At 42.0% G+C, this 25,363-nt stretch overlaps 2 protein-coding genes across 3 annotated transcripts in view; one reads left to right on the top strand and one right to left on the bottom strand.

Moving 5' to 3' along the window:
• Nucleotides 1-14,072, bottom strand: part of MICU3 (mitochondrial calcium uptake 3) — a 54,927-nt gene extending 40,855 nt beyond the window's left edge. For both annotated transcript variants that reach the window (XM_086611737.1, XM_086611738.1), the window contains exons 1-2: nucleotides 13,791-14,072; nucleotides 359-512 (exon numbers count right to left, since the gene is read on the bottom strand). In XM_086611737.1, coding sequence (XP_086467863.1) covers nucleotides 359-512; nucleotides 13,791-14,072 — 436 coding nt within the window. The remainder of the gene's footprint in view (nucleotides 1-358; nucleotides 513-13,790) is intronic.
• A 6,630-nt stretch (nucleotides 14,073-20,702) lies between these two features.
• FGF20 (fibroblast growth factor 20) lies at nucleotides 20,703-25,132 on the top strand. The gene is made up of 3 exons (XM_086612067.1): nucleotides 20,703-21,006; nucleotides 23,492-23,595; nucleotides 24,887-25,132. The coding sequence occupies exons 1-3, from the start codon at nucleotides 20,703-20,705 to the stop codon at nucleotides 25,130-25,132; spliced, it is 654 nt and encodes a 217-aa protein (XP_086468193.1).
• The last annotated feature ends 231 nt before the right edge of the window (nucleotides 25,133-25,363 follow it).

Here is a 25,363-nt window from a genome sequence, read left to right as displayed (position 1 = left end):
TATCTTGCCTGCCTCTTTACACAGAAAGTACACAGAGGAGGAGGTAAGAGTTTCACAGCAGCACTAGCCTGCTCAGAAAGAAACCAGAGCTGTAACCATGTCAATGCAAACAGTACAAATTAACTTCTTGTCTTTCAGGCCTGTTGAGCTGTCTGTGACCTCTAAGACAAGAATGTTTAAATGTTTAACTAATGATTATACAGATATCTACATATGCACCTGGACATCATTAAAAATAAAATTCAGTACCTTTTTACCACAATCAGAAACCGAAGTAGTAATCAAAAGCAAATGGAAAAATAGCATACACCACTGGCATTTTCCCTAGCAATTTTATCAATATAAAACTCCTGCTTACGTTTGGGTTCATCATTTGTGACAGCCTGAATGAAGTCATATGGAGTCATATATAGCTGTCCTTCAAATTCTAAACTGGCAAACCTACGAAACCGTTGCTCCCGAGGAGTTGCATAAAGGTGTAAATCTTCAAGGTCTGATCTGTTTTCTGTAACCTTCAAAGACAGAAGGAAACAATTTTAATGTATGAAAAAAGTTTTGGTTTACAATTGCCACTGCCATTCACCATAAAGAAACTGTAAATGTAAAGGTGATCATTCGTAGTCAAATGCATCCAAATATTTTTGTATGGTAAGAGCTGAAACTACAATCAGGATTTCACTGCTATCATCTTCAGTCTTCTACAATTTTAGCAATAAATCTTTACGCATTGAAATTGTTGACACTACTCAAGCTCGGGGGGAAAAAAAAAGAGAACTTAGGCCCTTGAATCACAGAAAAGAGGGGCAACTTTAACTCAAGGAAGCCCACGTAACTTCAGCAGTAAGACTTCAAACAACTCTGCTAAAATTATTTCAGTCATCTGACATTTGCAGAAGAGAATGGAATAACAGTTTGGTTTATATTGCTTCCTAGTGTACAGTGCAGCCGTTGACAATAACAGGCAAGATACCTCCATAATATACTCGCGTGTAAATCTTCTACAGATATGCTATTTCAAGTGTTCAATGCAATTAAAGCTACCATACTTGGGCATAATTATTCCTCCAGAGTTACAGAAGTGCTATAAGGCATTAAGTTCACACTTCATGAGAGCGTATAGATGTCAGGAGTTTCTGGTACATTTCTTTACCATACATTTGACTTACGTGTAAATTTAGTAGCACAAAACTGTAAGTGCACCTCTTTGTGTTACACTGTCAAACCTTGTAACAGAAAATAATATGCTACCTCTATCTGAAAACTTTTTTTAACCCATAACAAGGCAATCTTCTCTGTGGAATCATTATCTTGGAAAAAATATAAGTATCTTTCTTTCAGAGATGAAAAAAACAAGCCCAAATTGTTTCATAAAAGGATGAGCAACAATATAGCTAACTTCTCCCAGTGTGATAAAATAGGAATGTAGCATCTTATCAATGAAATATCCCAAGCTGCCGTTGTCCTCAGTATTCTTGTAATTTCACACAGTATCCCTAAAATTCTTCAGGTGTCAAACCAAGGAAAGGCAACAAGTAGCAAATCATTTAACTAATGTCTATGTTTTCTTTTAACAACTAGTAAAATAGTCAAATATGTTTTGTTTTTCAGAGAGTCATCTAAACACAGAGAAGTTGGGAGATGTCTGCAGTTGCTGTCTGCTAAGAGGTAACAGTCCTCAGCTACAAATAGAAATCGGTTTCCAAAACCTTTTTAAGAATAGGTTTCAGATTTCAGCAATTAGAAGCAAAGGCACGTTTATATTGGGCAGTCAAAAATCTGGGCTCGCTTTCCTTCTGCTTTCCAAGCAACGTTCTTAAAAAATAAAACATTAATAAGACTACTGAAGTAGTAATAAACAAAGTAGTAACAACAAAATTTTATGGCCTCAGTTGTGGCTAAGAGATTAAATTCCGTTTGTAAAATAGACACATCAAAAATGAAAGTCTCTAGAAAAGATCAAACACTTTCTATTTGGAAAAAAAAACCCAAATCAAAAAATCACATATATAATCACAATGTAACAGAAAACTTGCAATTTCTTGATTTTATATATGAGAGTCAGTACTTCAATAACTTATCTAGGACATTTTAAACAGCCTTCTAGAAGGAAAAAAGACTATTGACTGCATAGTTCTTCTTCTGGACTGTCTCTAGTCTGTTTGAAATTATTGCTTCTATTGTGTGTATGAATGTGAAAATGTTTCATTTCAATGGAAAAAACTGTCACAGAATGTAAGAGTAATAGAAATACAATTATTTAATTTTCAGTAGACTGCTCTACATACAAATATTCTGCCTGAGAAGCAGTTTAAATCTAGTCTTTGTGGTTTTTATCACTTTCAAATGATTACCAAATTAAATATGGGGAGAAAAAAACAAAATCTAACAGCCAGACCTACAAACTCACCTTAGAATGACAGGAAGAAGCTGAATTCTCTTCTGACATACCCACACGCAAGCCAAAATATTTCTGTCCTATCTCACTGTTTGAGTACTACAGTCTTACTGATCCTTCAGCAGTCCAGTGGCATTCAAGCTATGCCTTCATGTGGGACTTACACGACTCAATTGTTTTGGTAGAGCTCATAGCAACATCTATCTTACTTTTGATACCCATTATTTTATCACTATTACAAACATGCTTTTGAATACAACCAGGTTGTAAGCAAGAGTAATAAAGCAGTATTTCTGCAAAGTCAATTTTCAGAAACGAAACTGCTTCAAGGTCATATTAAACATGTAGTATGTATAATCAATTGTCATCAGTCAAAATCTATCATACACAATCAGGTGAATAATGTTGACAATATATCACTCAAGAAATACCATCTTAGTTTTGATCATTGTTAGTATTTGGAGAGCATGTTGAGATTCTTTGCTCTCTCAAGAAATTCACACTGTCTCAGGTACTACTGCTTAATATTTCGTGTGAGAGACTTAGAACAGCATTTGCTAAATTCTCAGACACATATTTCGACATTATCTGAAGTGCTCTATGCTACTATAAAATAACATACCACAAACATAAAGTTTTCAAGACATGTTTAAATTTAACTCATGCCAGTACTTAGGTCTCCAAAACCTCAATTTCTGCCTCATTTTAGTCAATCTACAGATTCCTTCTAATTATATAGCAATGCCAATATTTCACCCTTTGGCTTAAAGTCATTGGAAGCTGTTATGAACCAGCCTGCCACCAAAAAGAGCAGTACCTTCCTAAAGGCTCAATATCCTGCATGCCCTTGCTCTGGCACTTTATGTTCATTTTTCCAAGCATCACACTGGATAAGGGAACTGGTCTGACTGAGAACTTTTGAGATTGGTGGTGTTATTTTCTGGATCTATCCCACCAGAACAGTTGTTTCAAAACCTAGGCCACAGGAACTTGCAGCTTATGGAAAAGAAAGTATGACCTCTGCCAGCAGCAAGCTCCAGCTATTCCAAGTTAAAGTGATGGGACAACTGCAGGTTTAAGCATAATTTTATTCTAAGGAATAAAAATACCACTTTATTTTGAACTTTGTGGCTTTACCTGAAAGAATCATAGAATCATAGAATGGTTAGGGTTGGAAGGGACCTCAAAGATCATCTAGTTCCAACCCCCCTGCCATAGGCAGGGAAACCCTCCACTACACCAGGTTGCCCAAAGCCTCATCCAACCTGGCCTTGAACACTTCCAGGGATGGGGCATCTACAACTTCTCTGGGCAACCTGTTCCAGTGCCTCACCACCCTCTGAGTGAAAAATTTCTTCCTTATATCTAATCTAAATCTGCCCTCTTTCAGTTTAAAGCCATTGCCCCTCGTCCAATCACTACACGCCCTTGTAAAAAGTCCCTCTCCAGCTTTCCTGTAGGCCCCCTTTAAGTACTGGAAAGCTGCGATAAGATCACCCCGGAGCCTTCTCTTTTCCAGGCTGAAGAGCCCCAAGAAAACAAGTTGTTTCTGCTACTGATCCAACATGAATTCAAACAAATGTACAAACGTGTAATAGATCACTGGTCCATACACTAACTGTCCAAATAAAAGCAAAGTTTGGCTGCAGAAGACTCCAGGCACATGCCTTAGCAAACTGACAAACAAAACCATCTTTGGGAATAATATTATTTTTCACCCAAATTTCTTGTTCAGAGCTTTCCTTCTATTACTGTTTATCTATCTATGTAACATACAGCAACTTTAAGTCTCTTGCATAAAAGCTGTTAACTGTTAGGAACTAATCAATATGCTAATTAAAAGCCAAGTCATTCTAAAGTATGATCTCAATTCGCACCTCTTCATTTAAGAAATTTGTCTCAACATGTAACTATGAAGTGTCTCCAGTTTTCCACCCCATTAGCAGATCATAATCCAGTGAGGCAAGTATGAGAATCCTGGTGACACCAATTGCTGTCAATTGATTTATTTCATATTTATGCCCAGGTTAGGCAATCTTATAGTAGCAGCATTAATATCACATCCATGAACAACACACAGAAAGTAGATGTTGCAAACCCCAGGGAAGGTACGGTTGGTGAAGGAGTGAACAGGATTCAATAAGATCCCAATTTCTATTTGAAGTTTCAAGAGCTTATCCAGACTAAATCTCTCTGTAATTATCAACAACCTTCAATAACTTTCATGAAAGTACATCACTTTGACAAACAAAAGAGGGGAGATTTCTTCATGCTTCTGTTTACTAATCCTTGTGCCAATCCTGCCTATTAATTACTATGATCTTGTATCATGTTATGGTTCTCCATCTTTTAAAAACCGGACATGGCCATTTCATTCAAGCAGGATGTCATTAATCTCCCAATAGCAGTATTATCTTAATTTTAGGTGTAGCCGGTTAGGTCTGATTTGCCTGCATATGTACACCAAACCATTTTGTTATTAGAACTTTTAGGGGGAAAAAAAGCCCCACAGCCGAAACCAAGAATCTAGCTGGTAGCCAGAACTTCCATCCTTCCAACTTCACAACTCATAAAGTAAATAAAGAGAGGCAAGACCGAAGCTCATCAGCACTCACAAACAAAATACCATCTTTTCCAAAATCTAAGTGTTAAAAGTTGTAAACAAACAGCTTGTGGTTAATATCCTCCTGTCCTTCCTCCCTCAAACTCTGGTACCTTGCTGCTCCGTATTTCACCTCCCACCCTCTGTCCTCCTGTGCCATACCTATGTAGAAGGACTGCAGAGGGAACACAGTACCTTTTTTGGGGTGCTGCTATGCATGGTTTTGGCTTCCACGTGCCTTCTGTAGAACCAAAAACATAGACTGTGTGGCTCTTCTAAGCTCAGTTTAAACCAGCTGAGGAAAGAAAATTATCTTGGCCTATTTTGTTGCTGTTCTCTAACACAGAAATCTATATATACATACCTAATTCTCACACAGAGGAGACATTTCAATGAACCTTCTAAAATGGATTAAATGGATTCAGTACTTACATGCAAACCACCACCAGGCAAAGGAAACAGAGGGAAACATTCCCCATAAGAAAGTCCATTTTAATATCAGCTTATCAAAATGATGTAAGTAAAAATTAAATTGAAGACAAAATAGTAATTTGGCAGAGTACTTCTCTGAAAGGAGAGCTTCACTCTTCAGTTACGTGTGGTTCCATTGTAAATCTATGCTACAAACATATTACAAATAGCCTAAAATATCTGGAAAAGGCCTTAAAAGTTTAAAATTTATTATGTAAATGAAAATATGATGATAATGCTCTCCCACTAACGTATTTCAAGGACTTAATATAATTCCTAAAAACTATTTTCTAGAAGTACTGCATTTACAGAGGGTGATTTACAATAATACCACCATGTGTTTCTCAGAGTAGCAGTCCTTCAGATGAAGGTCTTTGTTTTGGACACTCAACATTTTTAAGTCAATCACCTTTGATAGCATTCCTTGCAGAAACTCTATTAGAATGATACTCCTCTGTATTTTCTCCTTCTATTCACAGCAAAAACTTGAGTGAAGAAAATCTACGCTTTCTATCAAGCAAAATTAGTGTTCAAAACCCATTCCCATCTTGGATGGGAATCTTTCCCATCATGACCTTTCATGATCTTTCATGTACTGCATCTATCGATGGAGGCAAGTCAAAATGCCCTGAAAGTCTGGTGCTTTCACCAAGGTTTTCATGTATTACTCAAACTTCCTTGAAGTATGGGTTAATCTCCATTTCTGGTCCCATGTTTGCCTTGCTAGCTCTCTTATCTCAGAGATACGGTCTGTCTGAATTTGGTATAACATGAATTAACCAGTATGGCCTTCCACTGAAATCCATATAGTAACTCTACATTGTCATAAGATGGCTCAACACGGGACACGAGCTCACAGAGTGACATTAAAGTAACTAACATTTTGCAGTAGTTATGACCCCAAACGACCTGAAAATATCAATACATGGTAACGATACGGCTCAAGTCCAGTGGAAGTAAAGTGCAGAAGACAAAACATGACATCATTACCCTTTCTATTAAAAAACAGGAAAGAAACGTTCCTTGACAAATGTTAGTCTTGTAGCACATAAGTCAGTAATCAGAAGTTCTATTCTGTGGCAAAAGGTCTAGTTTTCCAATAGCGACAAGCTTAAATGCCAGATACAGGATTTTTCACTTAAAAATTAGAAAAATTGATGCCTTCCAGTTCATAAAGCTCTGCAGAAATAACTCGCAAGAATCAATTCTCAAAACCCAGAACAGTACTCCAACTCACAGATTCTGAGGATATCTACAAATAATGCAAGATATTTAACAAAACAAATAGGTAAAAACGTACATGCTGTGTGTGCATGCATATGAGAGAAAAAGCTCCAACAGTACCACACAAAAAACCACAACTTTGCTGTGTTCCAAGTCAAATCAGTGTTCTCTTGCTTGTTCCAACTGAGAGAAAGGTGAGACCATTTTAGCTAAAGAAGCCAACATTTACTACTAAAAGTACCTTTTGCTTGCAGTCAAAAATATGTTCAGTTACAGTAGTTTAATCTTTAACTAATTTATTTCAAGTGAGTGAGTTTCTTTGAATTTTTGCTTGCAAAGTAATCTGTCTTCCATCAATGAGAATCTGTGCAAATTATTAAAATAAAAAGGTTTTCAAAGCAATGCTGTTCCTTACTTCCTTCGTTTATATTTGACTTCAGGCTCATTTAATACGCTCCCATGTAGATAAAAGTAGCACAATTTTGTTTTCATGCTGGGTGGCCAAAAGGTTAAACGTCAAGTTCCCCGTGTGGGAAAATCCCAAAGTAGACAATACTGTTTTGATGCTTACTGAAGTTATATGTCTAGCAGACTACTTAGATGTAGCACAGCCAACAATTCTGTTAGTTGATCCTGCTTCACTGAGATAAGGACATTATTATATTAAAATATTTACAAGTATAGGAAGCTGGAATGTGTTTAAAATGCTGTAAAAAGGGCCCTGTTCAAATACAATTCTGTCACAGGAAATCCTTGGGGTAACAATGTTTACCTGTAAGCACAGCTATTTCAGAAAGCCTCTAAAATAAGTATTGTGCTAAAATATTCTCCATCAGTTCTTCTTACATTAGTTTCACACGGAAGTTACTTAACCTCCAGCAGTTCTTCAAGAGGCGCCAGGTAGTGTGTACATCCTGCTGTCCGTGTCCACATGCTTCACTGTAAGCAAGACTAAAACACACTAGTGGCTGCACCTGTCTGTCTCAAACACGTATCATCCTTTTTTAACATCTTGAGGAACACAGAATTAATGCTGAGAGATAAATCTCCCTTTCCCTTCAGCACGGCTCTCACTACAGCTGTCTGGCAAGCAGTGTCCTTCTCAGGATGATGACACTGAGGAGCTTCAGATGTCAACAGCCAAAGAGCAAACCATCTTCTAACATACGGCAATTGACCTATGATGTGAAATGCACAAGGCTTATGAAAAAAGGTTAGCTACAAGCGGTTCTTGTAAAAATGATCCTTCACACACCTCTTAAAACGGTATCCTCTTTGCGCACGCAGGAGAGTCTCCTCCCTAGGGCAGTTTGCCTTATTTTTTTGGGTTAAAGTCGTGTTCTTCATTTCACAGAGTTGGAAATACATGATGTAATCCACTTAGAAATGTGCTGCTACAAATAAACTTGACCTTTTGAGTATTTTCACAAAGAAAGAGTTTGACAGTACTGCTAAGGTACTAGGAAAAAAAACTCTGGAAATATCCGAAGTATGCATCTTCCTTCTCCTGGAAATGAGCATGCCTTCAAGAAACGTGAGAAAGGACATATTCTGTGTCTGTCTCTCCCTGCCCCCCTTCTCATCTGTAAATCACCTCTGAAGGAAGTGATTCTCACAGAATATTTCGTAAAAATAAATAGAGACCTGGAGTTCATTACCTTTATGGAACGACAACATGGTTCCAGAAAAGATCTCTTTGGAGTACAAAGAGGCATCATTGGCATCTCCAAGACCATTTTAATAAGCTTTACAAATGACACTGGAATTTTGGAAGAAAGGAACATGGAAACAAGGAACTAGAAGACCAATATTAATTCCTCTTAGGAATTCTGACACTGGATTATGTTCTTCTAAAATTACTACATTTCTCTGAAAAAAATACATAATACACAGCTGTTCTGACAAGATAAATACTTCGTAACAGGTATGCTGGATCAGGGCTTTTCTTGGGTCAATGCTGTTCTCAGTTGTCAGTATCTGTATCAAAGTAACAGTTATTTCAAAGAGTTCGCTCCAGGTAATCATGTATAAACCTCTGGTCCTCAGGACTGGAACTATTCTAAGAAAGCATGTGCAAAAAGGGAACCCTGTGGGGAGCTTATCTTCATGCCGCTTCTGTAACAAATCTCTCTCTCTACCAGAACACCTCCAATGATATGCTTGGTCAAGCAATGAGCAAGATCTCATGTACTGTCCACATGAGATCTGTCTGTTCAAAAAGTTTGTCACACCACTGACCCCATGTTGGTGACACATGCTTACATATCACAGCTTACTTGACTTCTAGCAAACAGCAACCTCTTATTCACCTGTACATACAAATTCACAAAGCTATTGCTCATCAGGTTTCATACTGTAAGAGTTTCACAAAACAGGGAGAAAGATCTACAGACTATTCTGACACTCTGTTTCTCTAGGAGACTCAAACACAGGGATTTTTTTCAGTTACTCTCAAATGATGTACCACATTTCTGAAGAGGCAAAGAATGGGAAAGTGCCCCATGAACATCTGTGTAACCATCAGTGTTCACTCTGCAATCTAAAAGCTCTTTTAAAATGTATTGGTTCCATAAATACTAGAGCATCAGTAAATACTCGATGTCAGCAGTAGGACAAAGCAACTTATTATCAAGGTATATATGATTATCTTATATTCTAAAGTATTCCACCACTACTACCAAGCATTTTTCGGACTCAGTGATAGCATCCAAAGAAAAGTAACCTATATGGATATTAATTGGGCCCAGCACAACTCTCAAGATACTTTCACAGGCGACATGAACATTGCCTGGAAGCAGGTGATCTGCAAGGAGAAAGCTGTTCTTTAAAAGTCAACACATAAGCTAGGTTAACCCCCCTTTTTTAGTATTTAGGGGTATCAGAAATCTCTTCTGCTGTCTGCTGGAGCTGCACAGATGAAACAAGGCTATTCTGCTTACTACATTTTTACAAAAATTCATCTTGAGAAATAAGGAAGACAGGAATTTAAGACTAGATGTGTACTGGTTTTGGCTGGGATAGTTAACTTTCCTCACAGTAGTTGTTACACTGCCAGGTTTTGGATTTGTGACCAAAACAGTGTTGATAACACAGGGATGTTTCAGCTATCGCTGAGCAGTGCTTGCATACCATGAAGGCTTATTCTGCTTCTCATATTGTCCCACCAGTGAGTAGGCTGGGAGTGCACAAGAAGTTGGGCGGGGGCACAGCCAGGACAGCTGACTTCAGCTGACCAAAGGGATATCCCACAACAGACGATATCATGCTCAGCAATAAAAGCTTTGGGGAAGAACGAGGAAGGCATGGGACATTCGGAGTTAAGGTGTTTGCTTTCCAAAGTCACTGTTACATGTGATGGAGCCCTGCTTTCCTGTAGACGGCTGAACACCTGCCTGTTGATGGGAAGTAGTGAATGAATTCCTTATTTTGCTTTGTTTGCTCATGCAGCTTTTGCTTTACCTATTCAACTGTCTTTATCTCAACCCATGAGTTTTCTCACTTTTACTCTTCCAATTCCCTCCCCCATCCCACTGCGGGGAGATGAGCGAGTGACTGTGGGGATGGCCGGCCAGGGTTAAATTCCAACAATATGGATGAGACAGTCATAGCTATCTTGAATACTCTTGAAAACTTCAAATATCTGAATATTTTACATTGTGACACTTTTCAGTTATAAATTTACTACGTGTTAACCATAAAATAAGAAAATAACCATAAATAAGAAAATAACCATAAAATAAGAAATATTTAGGTTGGATGTTAGAAAGCATTTCTTCTCTGAAAGGGTTGTCAGCCAATGGAACAGGCTGCCCAGGGAGGTGGTTGAGTCCCCATCCCTGGATGTATTTAAGAATAGGGTGGATGATCTACTTCGGGATATGGTTTAATGGGGATTAGGGACGGTTGGACTGGATGATCTCTAAGGTCTTTTCCAACCTAGAAATCTATGAAATCTATGAAATTATCCATCATCAACTAATGTTTCAGAATGGATTTTTTGAATAGAACCAAAAACTATGGGAGGAGATAGATTTTGTTTTGCTTACATTAGAACATTTTAAAATTTTTTAACAAACTCCAGCACTTCCATGTTTTAAAGGAAAGGACTTCAGCTTTTGCAAGGGCTGCTCACTGTAGTTTCAGGACTGTTTTTTTTTTAATGGTTGTTCTGTTAAAAGGCAAACCCTCACCCAAAAATACTTATTTTATTAGCGAAGTCCCTCAAAATTTCAACCTGCTATATGGTCATTCAGGTCAGAGCCCCAGGAGTGAGACAAGAAACATTCAGTGTAACTGCTTCTAACAGCTGCTATAGATCCCTAAGCAAGACATTGACAGCAGACACACCACTTCTTGCTTTCAAGTGATCCAAGTAAACAGCATCTGGCAAAAGCATCCTGCTAGAGGGAAGGTTAAGAAAGAAGCACACAAACGGAAATATTAGGATGAAGTAGAAAAGTTTGGATTGGATGGAAGGAGAAAAAAAAAATGTTGGATGATTTGGTGGAATGAAAAGCAGACCGATACTGGAAGTGAAATGGGGAGCTTGGGAAATAGGAAAGTGTGGGAAGGACAAATCCTAGAAAGCCCCAGAAAATGGTATCAGACTTTGTGCATCAGAAATAAACGAGAAACTTTTTTGACACCTCCTTGACCTTCCAAAAGCAGCTGGAGAGGACCCCAAGACACTTGAGCTTCACCATGCTTTGCTGGTCAGTATGTGATACAATCGCAAAAACCTCCCAGCAAAATGTGCATCACACTTCCATCAAACTCATCTATAGAGAAACCACAGGTTACCATTCTCCAGCCATTACTCTAAACACACTCTGCAGCAGGCCCAAGACCTGCAACCTGGATCCTAATGACACTGACACTTATATGACCTTGCATGATAGAATTTTCTACTTCAAACATTATTACTTTTTTTTTAACTGTTAAACACTATTAAGGTTGCTCAGCTCAGCACTTAAAATCAGGAATTAAAAAAGTTAGCCACTCCAGCAACATTAATTTAGCCTTCTAATAAAGGATGTTACAATACAATGCCATTGCAAAATACCATAAACAACATTCAATGCAATTTGAACACAGTATTTGCATCCTTTTTTTCCCTGGAAGACACCTCTGGAGGTGTTTTAGAAACCTGTAATGAAAGAGTTGGTGCTCATCACAGGTCTAGAGGCCAATCATAAATGCAGTACAGACCGCAGGTGGAGCTCCTGGTCAAACTACTCTTGGTAGCTCACCAGCTAGATCCAGTATCAAACTATGGTCTTTCCCCACTGCCATACAAGCCCTTCTGCAGCACAACAGTCAATAATATATATAAAAAGCACAGGAACCCACTACCTCAGACCAAAAATTCCACAGCTATTTGATCTTCATTTTTGGGGGGCTTCAATTGACAGGATATTTTTCCAGGAATACTGAGCGCTCAGATCTGCAATTTGAAATCAATGAGACCACTTGTTCAAAAATAAAAAGCTGCAACATAACGTTGTATTCCGAGATGTCAGTCTGTGCATTTAGTCTGGCGACACAAAATGAGCGGACATATTTCAAGTTAATCTTCCAAATTTTCTGCTATGCAAACGGAGAATCAAATTAATCAGAGTCATCTTGTACATACGAGCATTAAAACAAGCACGTTAATTTTTTTATTCGCCTTTTTTCCCCTAGTGTCTGTCTTCAAAAAACAGTGTGTGTATACACAGAAGATACATTTTATACATTTCTTTATTTTACACTGGTTCAAATATAACCTTAATTCTGACTTTGTAACCTCAACGCTTTTATAGTGACGTATGTGAAAACTCATAATTACACATCACACTAAATGTATTGAATTTTCAAGGGTGCAGCAGCCATATTTCCCTCAAAAGAAGACTGAGAATTAACACCGGATAAGTAAAACAATGTAAAGTTCTGTTAAACAACACAGCATGAAAGGCTGAAAGAGTTCGTCTTTGGTCCTCTGTGCCCATAGTAACACACTCAAGATAACAAGTGCATGAATAATTAAAAATGCCTGGCTCAACCTCCATTCAGATAGTATGCTGACAACAGAATCTGCCTTTCGGCTAACAACTAAGGGCAAAAGGGCTAACAACATTCATACTTAAGCCAAAGGCCTCCATTATAAAAATGTAAATCCTCTTCCCAAATACATTATAAGATAAACTTGATCTACAGAAAGCAGGCTGTTTGCTGATTTCCAGTCTCAGCAGATACTATACTGACAAATTGCCTAATCACGGCTCTTGATATTTTTAAAAACGCCTGATGTTTTAATGAAAAAGCCCTGTCATCACCATATGTTACATACAGCACCGTGCAGGAGTTTCTGCCTATCACAGGAAACTTCATTTTCCAGGTTCACATCAACTGTTTCTTGTTACCTATGGTCAGTCAACCCACGTTTTCGTTGAATGAGTCCAACTGAAGCGTTACTTATTGGCACCGAGCACTACGCTATCACTTCTTACGAAGCTCCGCACAAACCTTTCACTCTACAAAGACAAATACATTAAAAACATAATTGTCCTAAATATGAAGAAGACAAACACAGGTTCTGCGCTACCAGTAGTGGTTCCATTTGCAAAATTATATTTTCTATGACAGAAAGATTTGATGGGGACAGCTCCGGAGGCGCAAAGCAGAGCAAGGCGCACTCGGTTTGGCACCTCGAGGCGCGCGAAGGCGTGCCAGCGCCCGCTGCCTACCGCGACGCTCCAGCGGCAGCTCTTCTGGAGCTCCGCACCGAGCACGGGTGACAAGCTCCTGCCTCCGCCCTCGTCTCCCGGGGGACCTGCCCGCCTCCCAGCCCGGGGACCGGCTCCACCCGGGGTCACCTCTGCGCGACAGCCCGGGCAGCGGCTCCGCCGCCGCCAGCCGCCGCCTCGCACAGACGTTTCCACGGCGAAAGGGCGGGGAACGACGTTCCTACATCCCCGCCGACTGCGGCGGGTTCCCCGGGCAGCTGGCAGCGCCCGGCGGGACCCCGGCACGCCGAGCCGCCCCGGAGCGCGGCCGCGGTGAGGAGGCGAGAGGCCGCCGGGCTGTCGGGCGGAAGGGGCGCGGCGCGCACACACCTACCGTCTCCTTGGCAGCGGCCGCCACGGGGATGGGGAGCAGCGCTCGGGCCCCGCCCGGCTCGGCGGCCGCCGGCTCCCGGGAGGGCTCCCGCCGCCGCTCGGACAGCCGGTACCCCACGTAGCCGGCGAGAGCTACCCCCGCCGCCCAGCCCAGCTCCCGCCGCCACCGCCTCGGCCCCGCCGCCCCGGCCCCGCCGCCGGCCCACAGCCGCCGCGCCGGCTGCGCGCCGGGCGCGGGGCCCAAGCGGCGGCGCCACCGCAGGAGGGTGCGCAGGGCGGCCATGGCCGCCGCTCCGGCCCAGCGACAGGCGGACGGAGCCCCCGGCGCCGCCGGCAGAAGCCTCGCGAGAAGCGGGGAAGGGGTGGGGAAGCGAGAGGCCCCCTCCAGTCCCCGCCCCGCGCCACCTGCCCCGCTGCGCCGCTACCGCCGGTCAGCCCGCGGCGACGGCTCTGCCGCCCGCCTGGCGGGTCCCCCCGCCTGCCCTCGCAGCCCACCGGCGAGGCCGAAGGCACCGGCTCCCGCCCGGGTTGCGGCAGGCGGCGCCCCGGGGCGCGCCCGGCTCTCGGGGCAGGCAGCCGCGGTACCTTTCAGCCTGCGGCGGGCTGCGGCCCCGTGCGCCGAGATGCGGGGCGCTTCGACCGACTAAGGAGAACGGGCGCGAATCCGAATCCGTGCGGTTTGGGCCAAAGTGCCCGGGAAGGGTCATGCGTGGAAACCGCCGCGAATGGAGACAAGAGTTCCGCAGCTCGGGGCGCGGAGCCCGTGCCGTGCGTGCTCGGTAACGCGCCCCAGAGCCTGACCCCGTGTCTTCCGGGGCTTGCGCCCACCACCCAGCAGTGCGTCTTTGCAGACACCCAGAAGCGCTAGCTTCGGCAAAGGAAGAGCTTCCGACCGTACCTCGTTTGCCGTGGAACCCTGAGGGCTGGAGGTGGCTGCAGCATCGAGATTGTTCGCTGTTTTACTGCCAAGGCTTTATCAGAAGCATCCAGTGATCCTAGTTATGAGAATGAAGACTGCTGCGACTCCATCAGTCTCGTAAAACCTAGTAATGTCCCAACGTGTTTCCAAAGCTTTGAAAACTTGATGCGTACCCCATACATGGCTGAAACTAAAAGCATGATCGTTTCAGATAAACTGAAATTAATCAGTGTCGCCTGTGATACTAACATTTAGCATATTAAATCATTGGGTTTAAAATTTATTGAAAGCTGGCAAATAATCTGGTGGGGTATTCCATAATTTTTTGAACTGTGCTGTAAAGTGTCTGTAGGAAGCACTTAGCCCCACGAGGAACAGTTTTTACAAGCGAAGTGTGAAACAGCTGAACAACTTAGTAACACAGAGTAATGCTGTCCTTTACTATTCTTAGGCTGGTCTAGATAACATTCCTTCTGTTTGGTTGCTTACTGCATTGTTGTCTTGGGACCCAATTTAAATACTTAATTCCCTAAATAACAGTAGGCTGGAAATTTCGGCCTTCCCCAGGTCCACCTGACTGGAGGGACCTCCAATACCTCTCTCTTCACCTCAGGTTCGCAGAAAAGGGAGATTCTCCTGGCCTGTATTTCAAGCGTATTTTCTGTTCATTTCAGAGTGACCCCAGACTACAGCATCTCCCACGCTTTTAATGTCCATGTGTTATGAGGCCGCCTCATCAGGAAACCACAGGCACTTGCCATGTCAGCAGCCACTCTTCTGATAAATGTTCTTGGCTGCAGGCAGCCTCCTTAGCATAACCAAGCACTAGTTAAAGACCAGTTGTTAAAGATGAGCTTGTTCTTTCATCCCTACCTGGTGCTGATGGACAATAGGCCTTGTCCAGCATTTCATATTAGGGCGTTCTCCGTGGTACAATCTGCGTTGCCGCCTATGCTACCTCGAAACTTCACAAACTGCACACAAGCATTTCAAGCCACAGCACACCTTATGGCATTTTTTGCAATGGTCAGGTGCAGCCTCACTCTTTTTCTTCTTTATATAAATATGTTTTCCCAAGTTTCAGCCAGTTTTACTTCCCTCCCCCCCAGTCTTTGATGGCCTCGTATACTATTATGAACAAGATTTCAGAAAATAAACTATAACTCATTTTAATGGGTTTAAGACACTCTCATGCATTTTCAGTTTCTAAAAAACATTTCAATGGTTACGATATTGTGTCAAGGGAGAACTGTGGCCATGTTTGTCAACCAACAGTCTGACAGATCATACAACTGTAACCATGGCCAAGGCTGAATTACCTCAGAGCTATGTCTGCAAAGGCAGGTATCCAGGGTGAATGATAGAGTTACTGCATTTCTTTCAATATTTTAGAATACCATAAGCCAATTCATCCCTCAAGTAATTCCCTTGACTTCATAATTCCCATCTGTTAAAAACTAACTTCTTTTTGTTAATTTTTTTATGTCTACTGCTTTATTTCTAAGTATGCTATATGTATGTTTCCCAAGTGAAAGTCCTGTCTCCAAGTCTAAGCTACATCTCTGTACTAAATAATGAAAGGCCAATATAAAGGCCAATATTTAGGCATCAAGACGATAATAGTTTCAGACGCTTAGCATGACTGAAACTCAAGTATTTCTCCTGCAGTTACATGACTAAGCATCCAATCTGGAAAATTTTGTAGAACGTGGCTCTTGGATCTTTTCAGTTCTAGTTGCCTCATTAGGAGACATAATTCCCAAGTACAATTACCTTTTTAAAATAGAATAGTTTTTTTTCCATTTGATTGGAAAAGAAACCACTTTTAGTCAATGTAGTGTCCCAAAGTAAACCTGTTTGCTAGATGACTCATCAGTCACCTAAACTGTAGACATGAACCAGGAGTTATCTCCCTGTTTACATTATTTCCCTGAAAATGGTGAGCCGCATGTTACTAACTTTTCAATAACACCTTTAGGCTAATCTTTTTTTTACTTCAAAATACCCAATACACATCTGTAACTTCTTACACCTGGATATGTTAGTCGGAACTTCCCTGGTGAGGTGTTTGCTTAGGAACAAAAGCACAGTTTATTTGTGCAGCAAATCAAAAACCATAAGCTGTCTGCACATCTTATGTGTGCAGATTCAGAAACCATATAATTTAAGTAAATCAAGGTGGTTTTTATCCAATGATCCACTTACAGAACTAATAGAAAAGCTGCCAAATGAGGCACTTGAATGTTAATGTATATGGTAAAGGTTCACTCTCACTGGATGTAACTGGATGTAAACGTGCTCACTATATAGCTTTTCCGTGCTATTCTGCTTATACAGGATTTATTCATGTGTATCCACACAAACACGGACAATAAAGTCATGCATCTTGAAAAACCCCATGAATTTCTGTCTTCGTTTAAAGAAACAAAACAAAAAATGAAGGTGCAAAAAACGTAGAACTTCTTTTCCATAGGAAAATGGGGGTTTTTTCAGCATTACTTTTCTCATGTCTGAGTTTTTGTAAATAGGTAGATATATTTATGTATACATGTATGTATACATGCGTACATACCTGTAACTGTATCAGTTCAGAAGAAAAAGTTCTGAATGCTTTCAGAGGTATTGCGTTGTCTATGTATTGTCTCTGTATTGCGTTTAAAAGGCTTTAGATCATCAGATTACGACCTGATTTGTACATGGAGCCTTGAAAAGGATTCTGTTCTTTTCTTCCTAGTAAATCCTGCACAAGCATACATCTTGTTTTACTCAGACTTGCGGTGCTCTGAAAGGCTCTCACTGTAAGTTCTGCATGTTCTGCTTGTCTTGTTGAAAGCAGCCAGCCATGTTTTCTTGTCCAAATCTAGGAAGAATCTGGAAGTGACCATGATACACAGGTATCTCCAGGTGGACATATTCCTTTATGTTCTACTTGATGTTTTCCGTTCCATCTCATGTTCGCTTTCTTACATGTTCATGACCCCCTGCCTTCATTCTCCTAGCCAATATTTTATTACATCATTAAAAGTTTTATGACTGGCACAGCACTGTTGTAAGGGAGTTCTAAAATTAATAAAGGTGCAATAAATTGGAGGACATCAAGTTTTATAGCTAACAACTTTTTTTAACTAACCTGATAGATATATAGATCTTTCTCTATGTATATATACGTATGTATATATAGACTATCTAGCAAAGATTTCAGTCCATTGCTTTCTCTGCTCCCTTGGTCACCTCCAGGTTTTGCCTATTACAACATGCTATTTTTAAGAAATATACAGTAATTATATTGTCTACAGAAGCCGTAACTGCATGCTATGGAAATAAAAACTCGACCACATACGTATTTGTTCAACGACACTGAAAGTGTGGTCTATAGGAAGTATATGTAGAGTTGATTAGATTGTACTGTATACTTTAAGTTGAATTATGTGCTCTTGTAAAAACACTCTTCAAAATTATTTAACTTCCCATGGTATAGTCTCAGAAGGTGCAAAAAAAAAAATCTTTAGTGTTATCTTTTCCTGTCACATGACTAGTGCAAACACACAAAAAAAATCTTATCTATTTGTTTCTTTTCTGGTACTTTATAAAACAGCATAACCGGTTTAGTGCCCAGACATTAAAGACTCCACTCGGAAAAGTTCGACGTTATATATTCCACTCTACTTCAAATGTTTCCATTATATAACAGGAAAGATTTAGCCATAAGGGTCTTCCAGTGTGTGATGGCTGAGGATTTTTTAAAAAAAAAACAAACCCTACTCTACTGGGGACAGTGGTGCCCTCTAACCAAAAGACCTCTCTACTGTTCATAGGACTCGGAAAGTACTGCTTACACCCGGCAGCGTTATCCATACTGGAGCATCTTTAGGCTTAGAAGAACGTGACTCCTCCATTTAGCTGTACCATCCTAGTCCATGTCCTGCAACTTAGCAGCTGTGATGAACAGTTTGATCTTGACCTACCAGTCATGGCAATAAAACTACTTGATGCGTGTTTCAAACGCTTTAGGTGTATATGAGTGATCAGCGTACAGGCTACTTGAGAAATAGGTGCCATATAGATTATTCAACTTTGATCTATTTCTTTGATTTAGCACTGCAATTAAGTAGATTTGGTTCAAAGAGGAAGCTCATTGGTTGATGTTTTACACTGATGTGATAATGTTTACACAGATGTGCTTTGAAATCTCGATTATGGTGGATTTTTAGGTCTCACCACATGACAGGTTCTTGTTATCTGAAAGGTAAAATAATATAACATCTATCTGTAACTGCCTTCAGAGCAGGTCCGCCTGTGCTCTCTTCTGAGGTGATTTATCTGATCATTGTATTTAGCCTTAGTTTTTTCAGTTTTAAATCCCTCCACAGTAAATCACTTGCTTTAAAGCAGCCTTTTTGTAATTCAGGTGCACACAGGGGCAGTACTTAGGACTGCAATGATGAAAAGGTGTAGCATTACCTGCTTTAAAGCACCTGCCAATTAATTAGCCCTATACTCTCCATAGCAAATAAAGCTAAGCAGTCAAATCCATTTGATCTCTCAGATTTAGACTGTGACTGAAAAGACCATGGAGCAAGACGGGAGAACTAATCTTTCATGATTCTCTGCAACTTTTTTGTTTAAATGAAACCTTAAACCGCCAAGCGATTCTCTCGAACTTTTGAAAGAACCTACTACGAATGATCTTTGCGTGTCGTACTCTAATACTGTGTTTTAACATTGGCAAGGAACTGCATTGCGTATCTCGAACGCTAAGATGGGTCATGTAGTTTGAGCCCTAAAATTCTTAGATGTTAACAGAAAAAGCAGCAAAGAAGGCACAAGTCAAGCCCTTAGTTTTAATATATCGTTGTTTTACCATTGCTAATAACGAACACGTGTTCCACCAATACATTTGCATACGTGAACCATTCTACTTTGAGGATGAAAAAAATGCATATGCTCATCTGGAACAGGACAGCAAAGTCCTAAATTGATTCAAAGCGCTGTAGAAAGACAACAGAAATCTTCCAGTAGATGATGTTATTGCTAATTCGTGATGTTCACAGACTTTGATTAGGGGCCCAATGCAAAACACCAAAGAAGATGGATTAAATAAGCCATCTCTGACTCTTTCTTTCTTCATCTCTGCAGGTTTTGAAAATATTTATCCCAAACCAGGGGCCTGCCCATTTATGTTTTCAAGACGTTGTGTCGATATCCAAGCACTATAGATCAGTCTCATGTCACGTTAATGATAAATTAAATGTGAGGGAGAATTTGCAGAGGGGAAAACACCTCCCTGAGTATGCCAATTTCTTTAGAAATTCCCCTCCTTGTAGCTGAAGCGATAAAAGGGAAGGGTAATGCATGTACATTTTATTAGCGCTTTAGAAACTGGGAGTAAAACTGTCAGATCTTTGTGTTTTTTTTTTTCTTTCATGTGTGTCTGGGCAGGTCTAACCCTCAGGTAACGCCCTTTCTCCTTCTTCCCTCCTGCCTCTCCTTGCACCTGTCCACGTAATGCTCCGGCACCCTGGGCCCGGGCCCCTCTCCCGCCCGCCGCCCGCCGCCCGCTGCCCGCTCCGCGCAGGGGCTGCGCCCCCCCCCCCCCCCCCTCCGCCGCGTGTGCGCGCCGCCGGTGAGCGGCTGCGTGCGGCGGGGCGCGGGAGGCGCGCCAGGAGCTGCCTCCCGCCGTCATCTCAGATCAGAGGAAGGTGCGGGGAGAGGGGGAGCCGGTTTACAATTTCAAACGCAGCCTCCCCGCAGAGGGCTTCATTAGCATATGTCAGGGGGACCGCCGTATATATATATACACGCGGGGCGTATAAACACCACCCCGCCGCCTGGCTCACACCGGCACGGCTCGGCTCGGCTCAGCACGGCTTGTCTCGGCTCGGCTCTGCCGGCTCCCCATGCTTGGGGCCCCGCCGCGCACCCCCACATGCCCGCCGGGAGAGGCCGGCAGCCGCTCTCCGCCGCCGCGCCCTAGCCCGCTCGCCCCGCGCCCCTATGGCTCCGCTGGCCGAGGTGGGGGGCTTCTTGGGCGGCCTGGACGGCCTGGGGCAGCCGGTGGGCGCCCACTTCCTGCTGCCGCCCGCCGGGGAGCGCCCGGCGCTGCTCGGGGACCGCCGGGTCCCGGCGGAGCGGGCGGCCCGCGGCGGCGCGGCGGCGGCGGCAGCAGCGGCAGCGGCGGACCTGGCCCACTTGCAGGGCATCCTGCGGCGGCGGCAGCTGTACTGCCGCACCGGCTTCCACCTGCAGATCCTGCCCGACGGCAGCGTGCGCGGCACCCGCCAGGACCACAGCCTCTTCGGTAGGCGGCGGCGGCACGGCCCGCGGGCGTGCTGTCGCGTGTGTGCGTGCGCGGATGTGCGTGTGCAGGTGTGTATGTGAGTCCGTGTGCCGTGTGCGCAGCCGGGCCGTGCTCTGGGGAGGGAGGTGCGGCGCCCGGGGCGCCGGGGCGGGTGGACGAGCTCTCAGCACCGGCGTCACCCTCCGGCGTTAAACCGTGGGGGCTGCGCCAGGGGGAGGGCTGCGCGCCCCGCGCAGGGCTGCGCGCCCCGCGCGAGGCGGGCGCGCGTGCCGGGCTCGGCCTGCGCTGGAGGGCCGTGAGCGCGTGCGGACGCCCGCAGGTTCAGGGGGCGAGGCTGAAAGTCAGACCGATCCTTTTTGTGTTCGCTCCCTGCACCGGAGCTTCTTCGGTCTCTGCAGAATGACGCAGAGCGCGGAGTTGGGCGCGTTGACCCTCCGACTGCGCGAGACCGCTTTGTTTGGCAGGACAACTCAGAGGGTGGTGAGGCACTGGAACAGGTTGCCCAGAGAAGTTGTGGATGCCCCATCCCTGGAAGTGTTCAAGGCCAGGCTTTGAGCAACCTGGTGTAGTGGAGGGTGTCCCTGCCCATGGAAGGGGGGTTGGAACTAGATGATCTTTGAGGTCCCTTCCAACCCTAACCATTCTATGATTCTATGACAGAAAGCTGAAGGAGAGGGACCTCAACTGCCTCTTCGCTCAAATACTTAAAATACATCCCCATCTGCTTTCTATGTTCATAAATCAAAAGAAGGTGAAGACAACCCCAAAATGTAAAAGTTTCCTGTCATATGAGACTAAATCCTAAATGGCAGTCGTAGGCACTGGACGTCTGAACAAACCTGCCGTTGTCAGCTACGTGTGAGTTTTTGTGTGTATTGATTTAGCAGTCGTAAAAAGGTGATTAAAGGGTTTCCTATCATCCTCCCCATAGTCAAAACAATCTGCTGGAATGTCTCTTAATTGCTTTTATAACACATGGATGTTTTCAGAAGTAAAAGAGCGGTAGTCAAATAGACAGTTCTTCTCAGAAGGAAGATTTCCTACAGCGTGTAAACATGAAATAAATCTTTGCTTTGAAAGGAAAAAAAAAGAAAGTTAGCCCCAGATCAAACATTTAGTAGGCTTTTTAGAAATGTTCTTCCTTTATTCTACCACTATTCTCAGCAGGTTTGTCTGATGTGGTTACTTTGTGGCTTGAATCACCTGCTTATTATAGTTTTGGAAAAGGGTGGCTTTGAAAATGATACCAGAAAGACAAAATACCTCCACCTCTTTTTATGGGACTTTGTGCTTTAGGAACTGGAAAACTAGGGTGATTTACATGCAATAGGGTTTTTACTGCTTATTCTTTGTAAAGGAATTATTTTCTTTGCTGCTTGGTAATACAAATAAGAAACCTGCCAAAGCTCAATTAAAATTCAAAACATTTTAAATTATTGTATAGTCCAGACAGTCCATCTGTCTGAGAGTGATAAATGGTCCTGAAAGAGAAAGAGGGATCATAAATACAGGAAATAGACAAAAAGTCATAATCAAAATCAAATGCAGTATTTAAAACCACTTATGTTAGATTCAGATTTTTCTTTAAATGTTTTGTGGTTTTGCTGTGGCACAGCAAAATCTTAGGTACGATTCTAGAACGACTTCTTTTTGAGGCTTTGTTTACATTGTTAACAACTTCCAAAAAGCCAGTTCACACATTCCCTTTCTTTCATGTTTTATATGTACTGTAATCTGTGCATATCAATTGGTTAAATATGTTGGCATACCCTTGCCAAATTCAGGCTTCAAATAGTGCCTCATCTCCCAAATACTTTATATTATTAATATGTATTACATTTTTGGGCAAATGTAATATAAATAATGCTATCGTTCAAACATTAGCAAATAAGCAGCGTATTTCGTGCACATAAAAAGCCTGCACTGAAGACAGCAAGTTGCGTCAAGAGGTGTGGGCCCCTACTCTAGATAAGATGTCTGGCAAATACTCTTTTTTTTCCCCTGTGGGTAGATTCAGTTATATAAAATTCCCATCTGTACTTTGATTTCCATTCAAATGTTCTAATAATGGATGTGTTTTTTTAAGATAATGCTATAGAGAAAGTAAAGTATATTTTCAGGTAATTCAAACCTATCTTCCAAAGTTTGAATAGGCAGTTTAGCAAATAGTGTGTAATCGTTACAGATTGCAACTGCATAGTACTGAAGGCTTTAGCCTCAGTGCTGAATAAAACCCTTTCATATTCAACATGAAAAAAAAAGTTTCTTAAATGGTGTAGGATTCTTGTTCCTAGATGAGGCTTCTCAGACTGCTTTCCTGTCAATGTTGTACACATTTCCATATAGCATTTCAAATTTCAGAGAAACTATGCCACATTTATTATAATATGCACATTTTCTACTTGTTTTCAGTTGCATTTTGGATGCCATGTTGTATGCTTACCAGTTGAATTAAAGCAATCTCTTTTTTTTTTTTTCCCCCCAGGTATCCTTGAATTCATCAGTGTGGCAGTGGGACTGGTCAGTATTAGAGGCGTGGACAGTGGCCTTTACCTCGGAATGAATGAGAAAGGAGAACTCTATGGCTCTGTAAGTACCACTCTCATGTCAGCTCATACATGTTGAGATTTTGATTCACTTCTTAGCACTATGCAAGCCTCTCAAGTAGCTTGCTGAGGTCATCTTTGTTTTTGAAACACTAACATCTTTTCCTGTTGAAATGTGTAATATATTTTTAAAGTATACGGTACAGCCTTGGATACTAAAGATTTGATGGGAAAAGTTTCTCTGTCCCAAATGAAGAGAAATGAAAAGAAGCATTTGTCTTAAATCATGACAAAAAAAGCTAAATTAAACCAGCTATTCAAACAGCATTTAATATGCCTATCTAATTTTCTTTTGGTCGATACTGCAAATGTATCATAGTGCATACTCTTATCATCAAAAGCATTGAATGCAACTGACAAAAAGTTAAAAGGATGGTTAAGGAACAAATAAACAGCAATTAAGACAGTACCCTGACTGGCTTTATGTATAACTTAATGCTCCTTTACAAATCAGCAGGTGGTATTTCCAGGTACCCATTTTTTCACATGAAAGCATTATTTCAAATGCTAGGAAAAGGAGGATAAAACCATATGTCACAGTTAAGTACCACTGTTATTTGAAAAGTCCGAATAGTGCAAGAGTACTGGCAGTATCTGTAGATCTTGTTTGGAATATTTGCATTTAAGAATGAAAATAAGCTTATACTCCTTACAGTTGATTTGTATCTGTTGAATAACTTCAACATATGACCATAAAATATAATCTTTGATTTTTCCAATACTAGCAGGGTAATAACAGTCTTAGACTCTTCTTTCAAGTCTTTAAAGCTCTTGAGATAGAATATTCTCTTTCTCCAGGTCCTTTGGTTGTGGTTAGTCCTGTTTAAAATGTGAGAAGTGGTGCACGCCACAATGAACACATGGAAATACCTTTCTGATCTGTTACATTGCACCTCAGTCCCTCCACCAAATCTCATTTCTAGAATGGTAGAGACCCCAAGACAGAACTCTACATAATATAGTTCCTCTAGGTCAGGTGAATTTTAGTTAAGTCATAAATAATTAATGCCTTCTTAGAGAGAGAGTTGTCTAATTCATGTTTATATCCAAAATTGTGTATGTACAGGTCCATTTTTCAAAAGAATAAAGATTAAAGCAGGCTTCCAAACTCAGTGTCAGGTCTCTTCTTGAGTTTGATTTGTTGACAGTTAAATGAACAGTAAGGCTGCACAAAGCCTAAAACCATTTTGTTTATTTTTATCATATTTTTTTCATGTGTGTTCAGGTAACTGGTGACAGCTTGACTTATTTTTCTTTGCTTTTTCTGTCTGCAGGAGAAACTAACTTCTGAATGCATCTTCAGGGAACAGTTTGAGGAAAACTGGTACAACACTTACTCGTCCAATGTGTACAAACACGGAGATTCGGGGCGGCGATACTTTGTAGCACTTAATAAAGACGGTACTCCCAGAGACGGGGCAAGGTCCAAAAGACACCAAAAATTCACACACTTCTTGCCCCGGCCTGTGGATCCAGAAAGAGTTCCAGAACTGTACAAAGATGTGTTAGGATACAGCTGAGGAAGGAGGCAACGTTGGAAAAAACCCTATACTGGAGCTGTTGCCCCTGCTTTCATGGCAGTACCAGCGTGAGGAACCTGCAGACGTCTAGGATGCTGGATTGGAAGAAGCTACTTTGTGATAGGCAAGCCTCTGTTTTCTAACCTTTGGATTTAGGAGACAAAGCCTTAAAGCTGAGAGTGGACCAGCCTCCTTCAAACTTGCTGAACTGTTTGGTAGCCAGTAACCAGA

This window comes from Tauraco erythrolophus, chromosome 5 (genome assembly GCF_009769465.1).
Source record: "Tauraco erythrolophus isolate bTauEry1 chromosome 5, bTauEry1.pri, whole genome shotgun sequence".
In the NCBI taxonomy this organism is placed as follows: domain Eukaryota; kingdom Metazoa; phylum Chordata; class Aves; order Musophagiformes; family Musophagidae; genus Tauraco; species Tauraco erythrolophus.
Note: the sequence above shows the minus strand (reverse complement) of the source record. Positions and strands in the feature narration are given on the sequence as shown.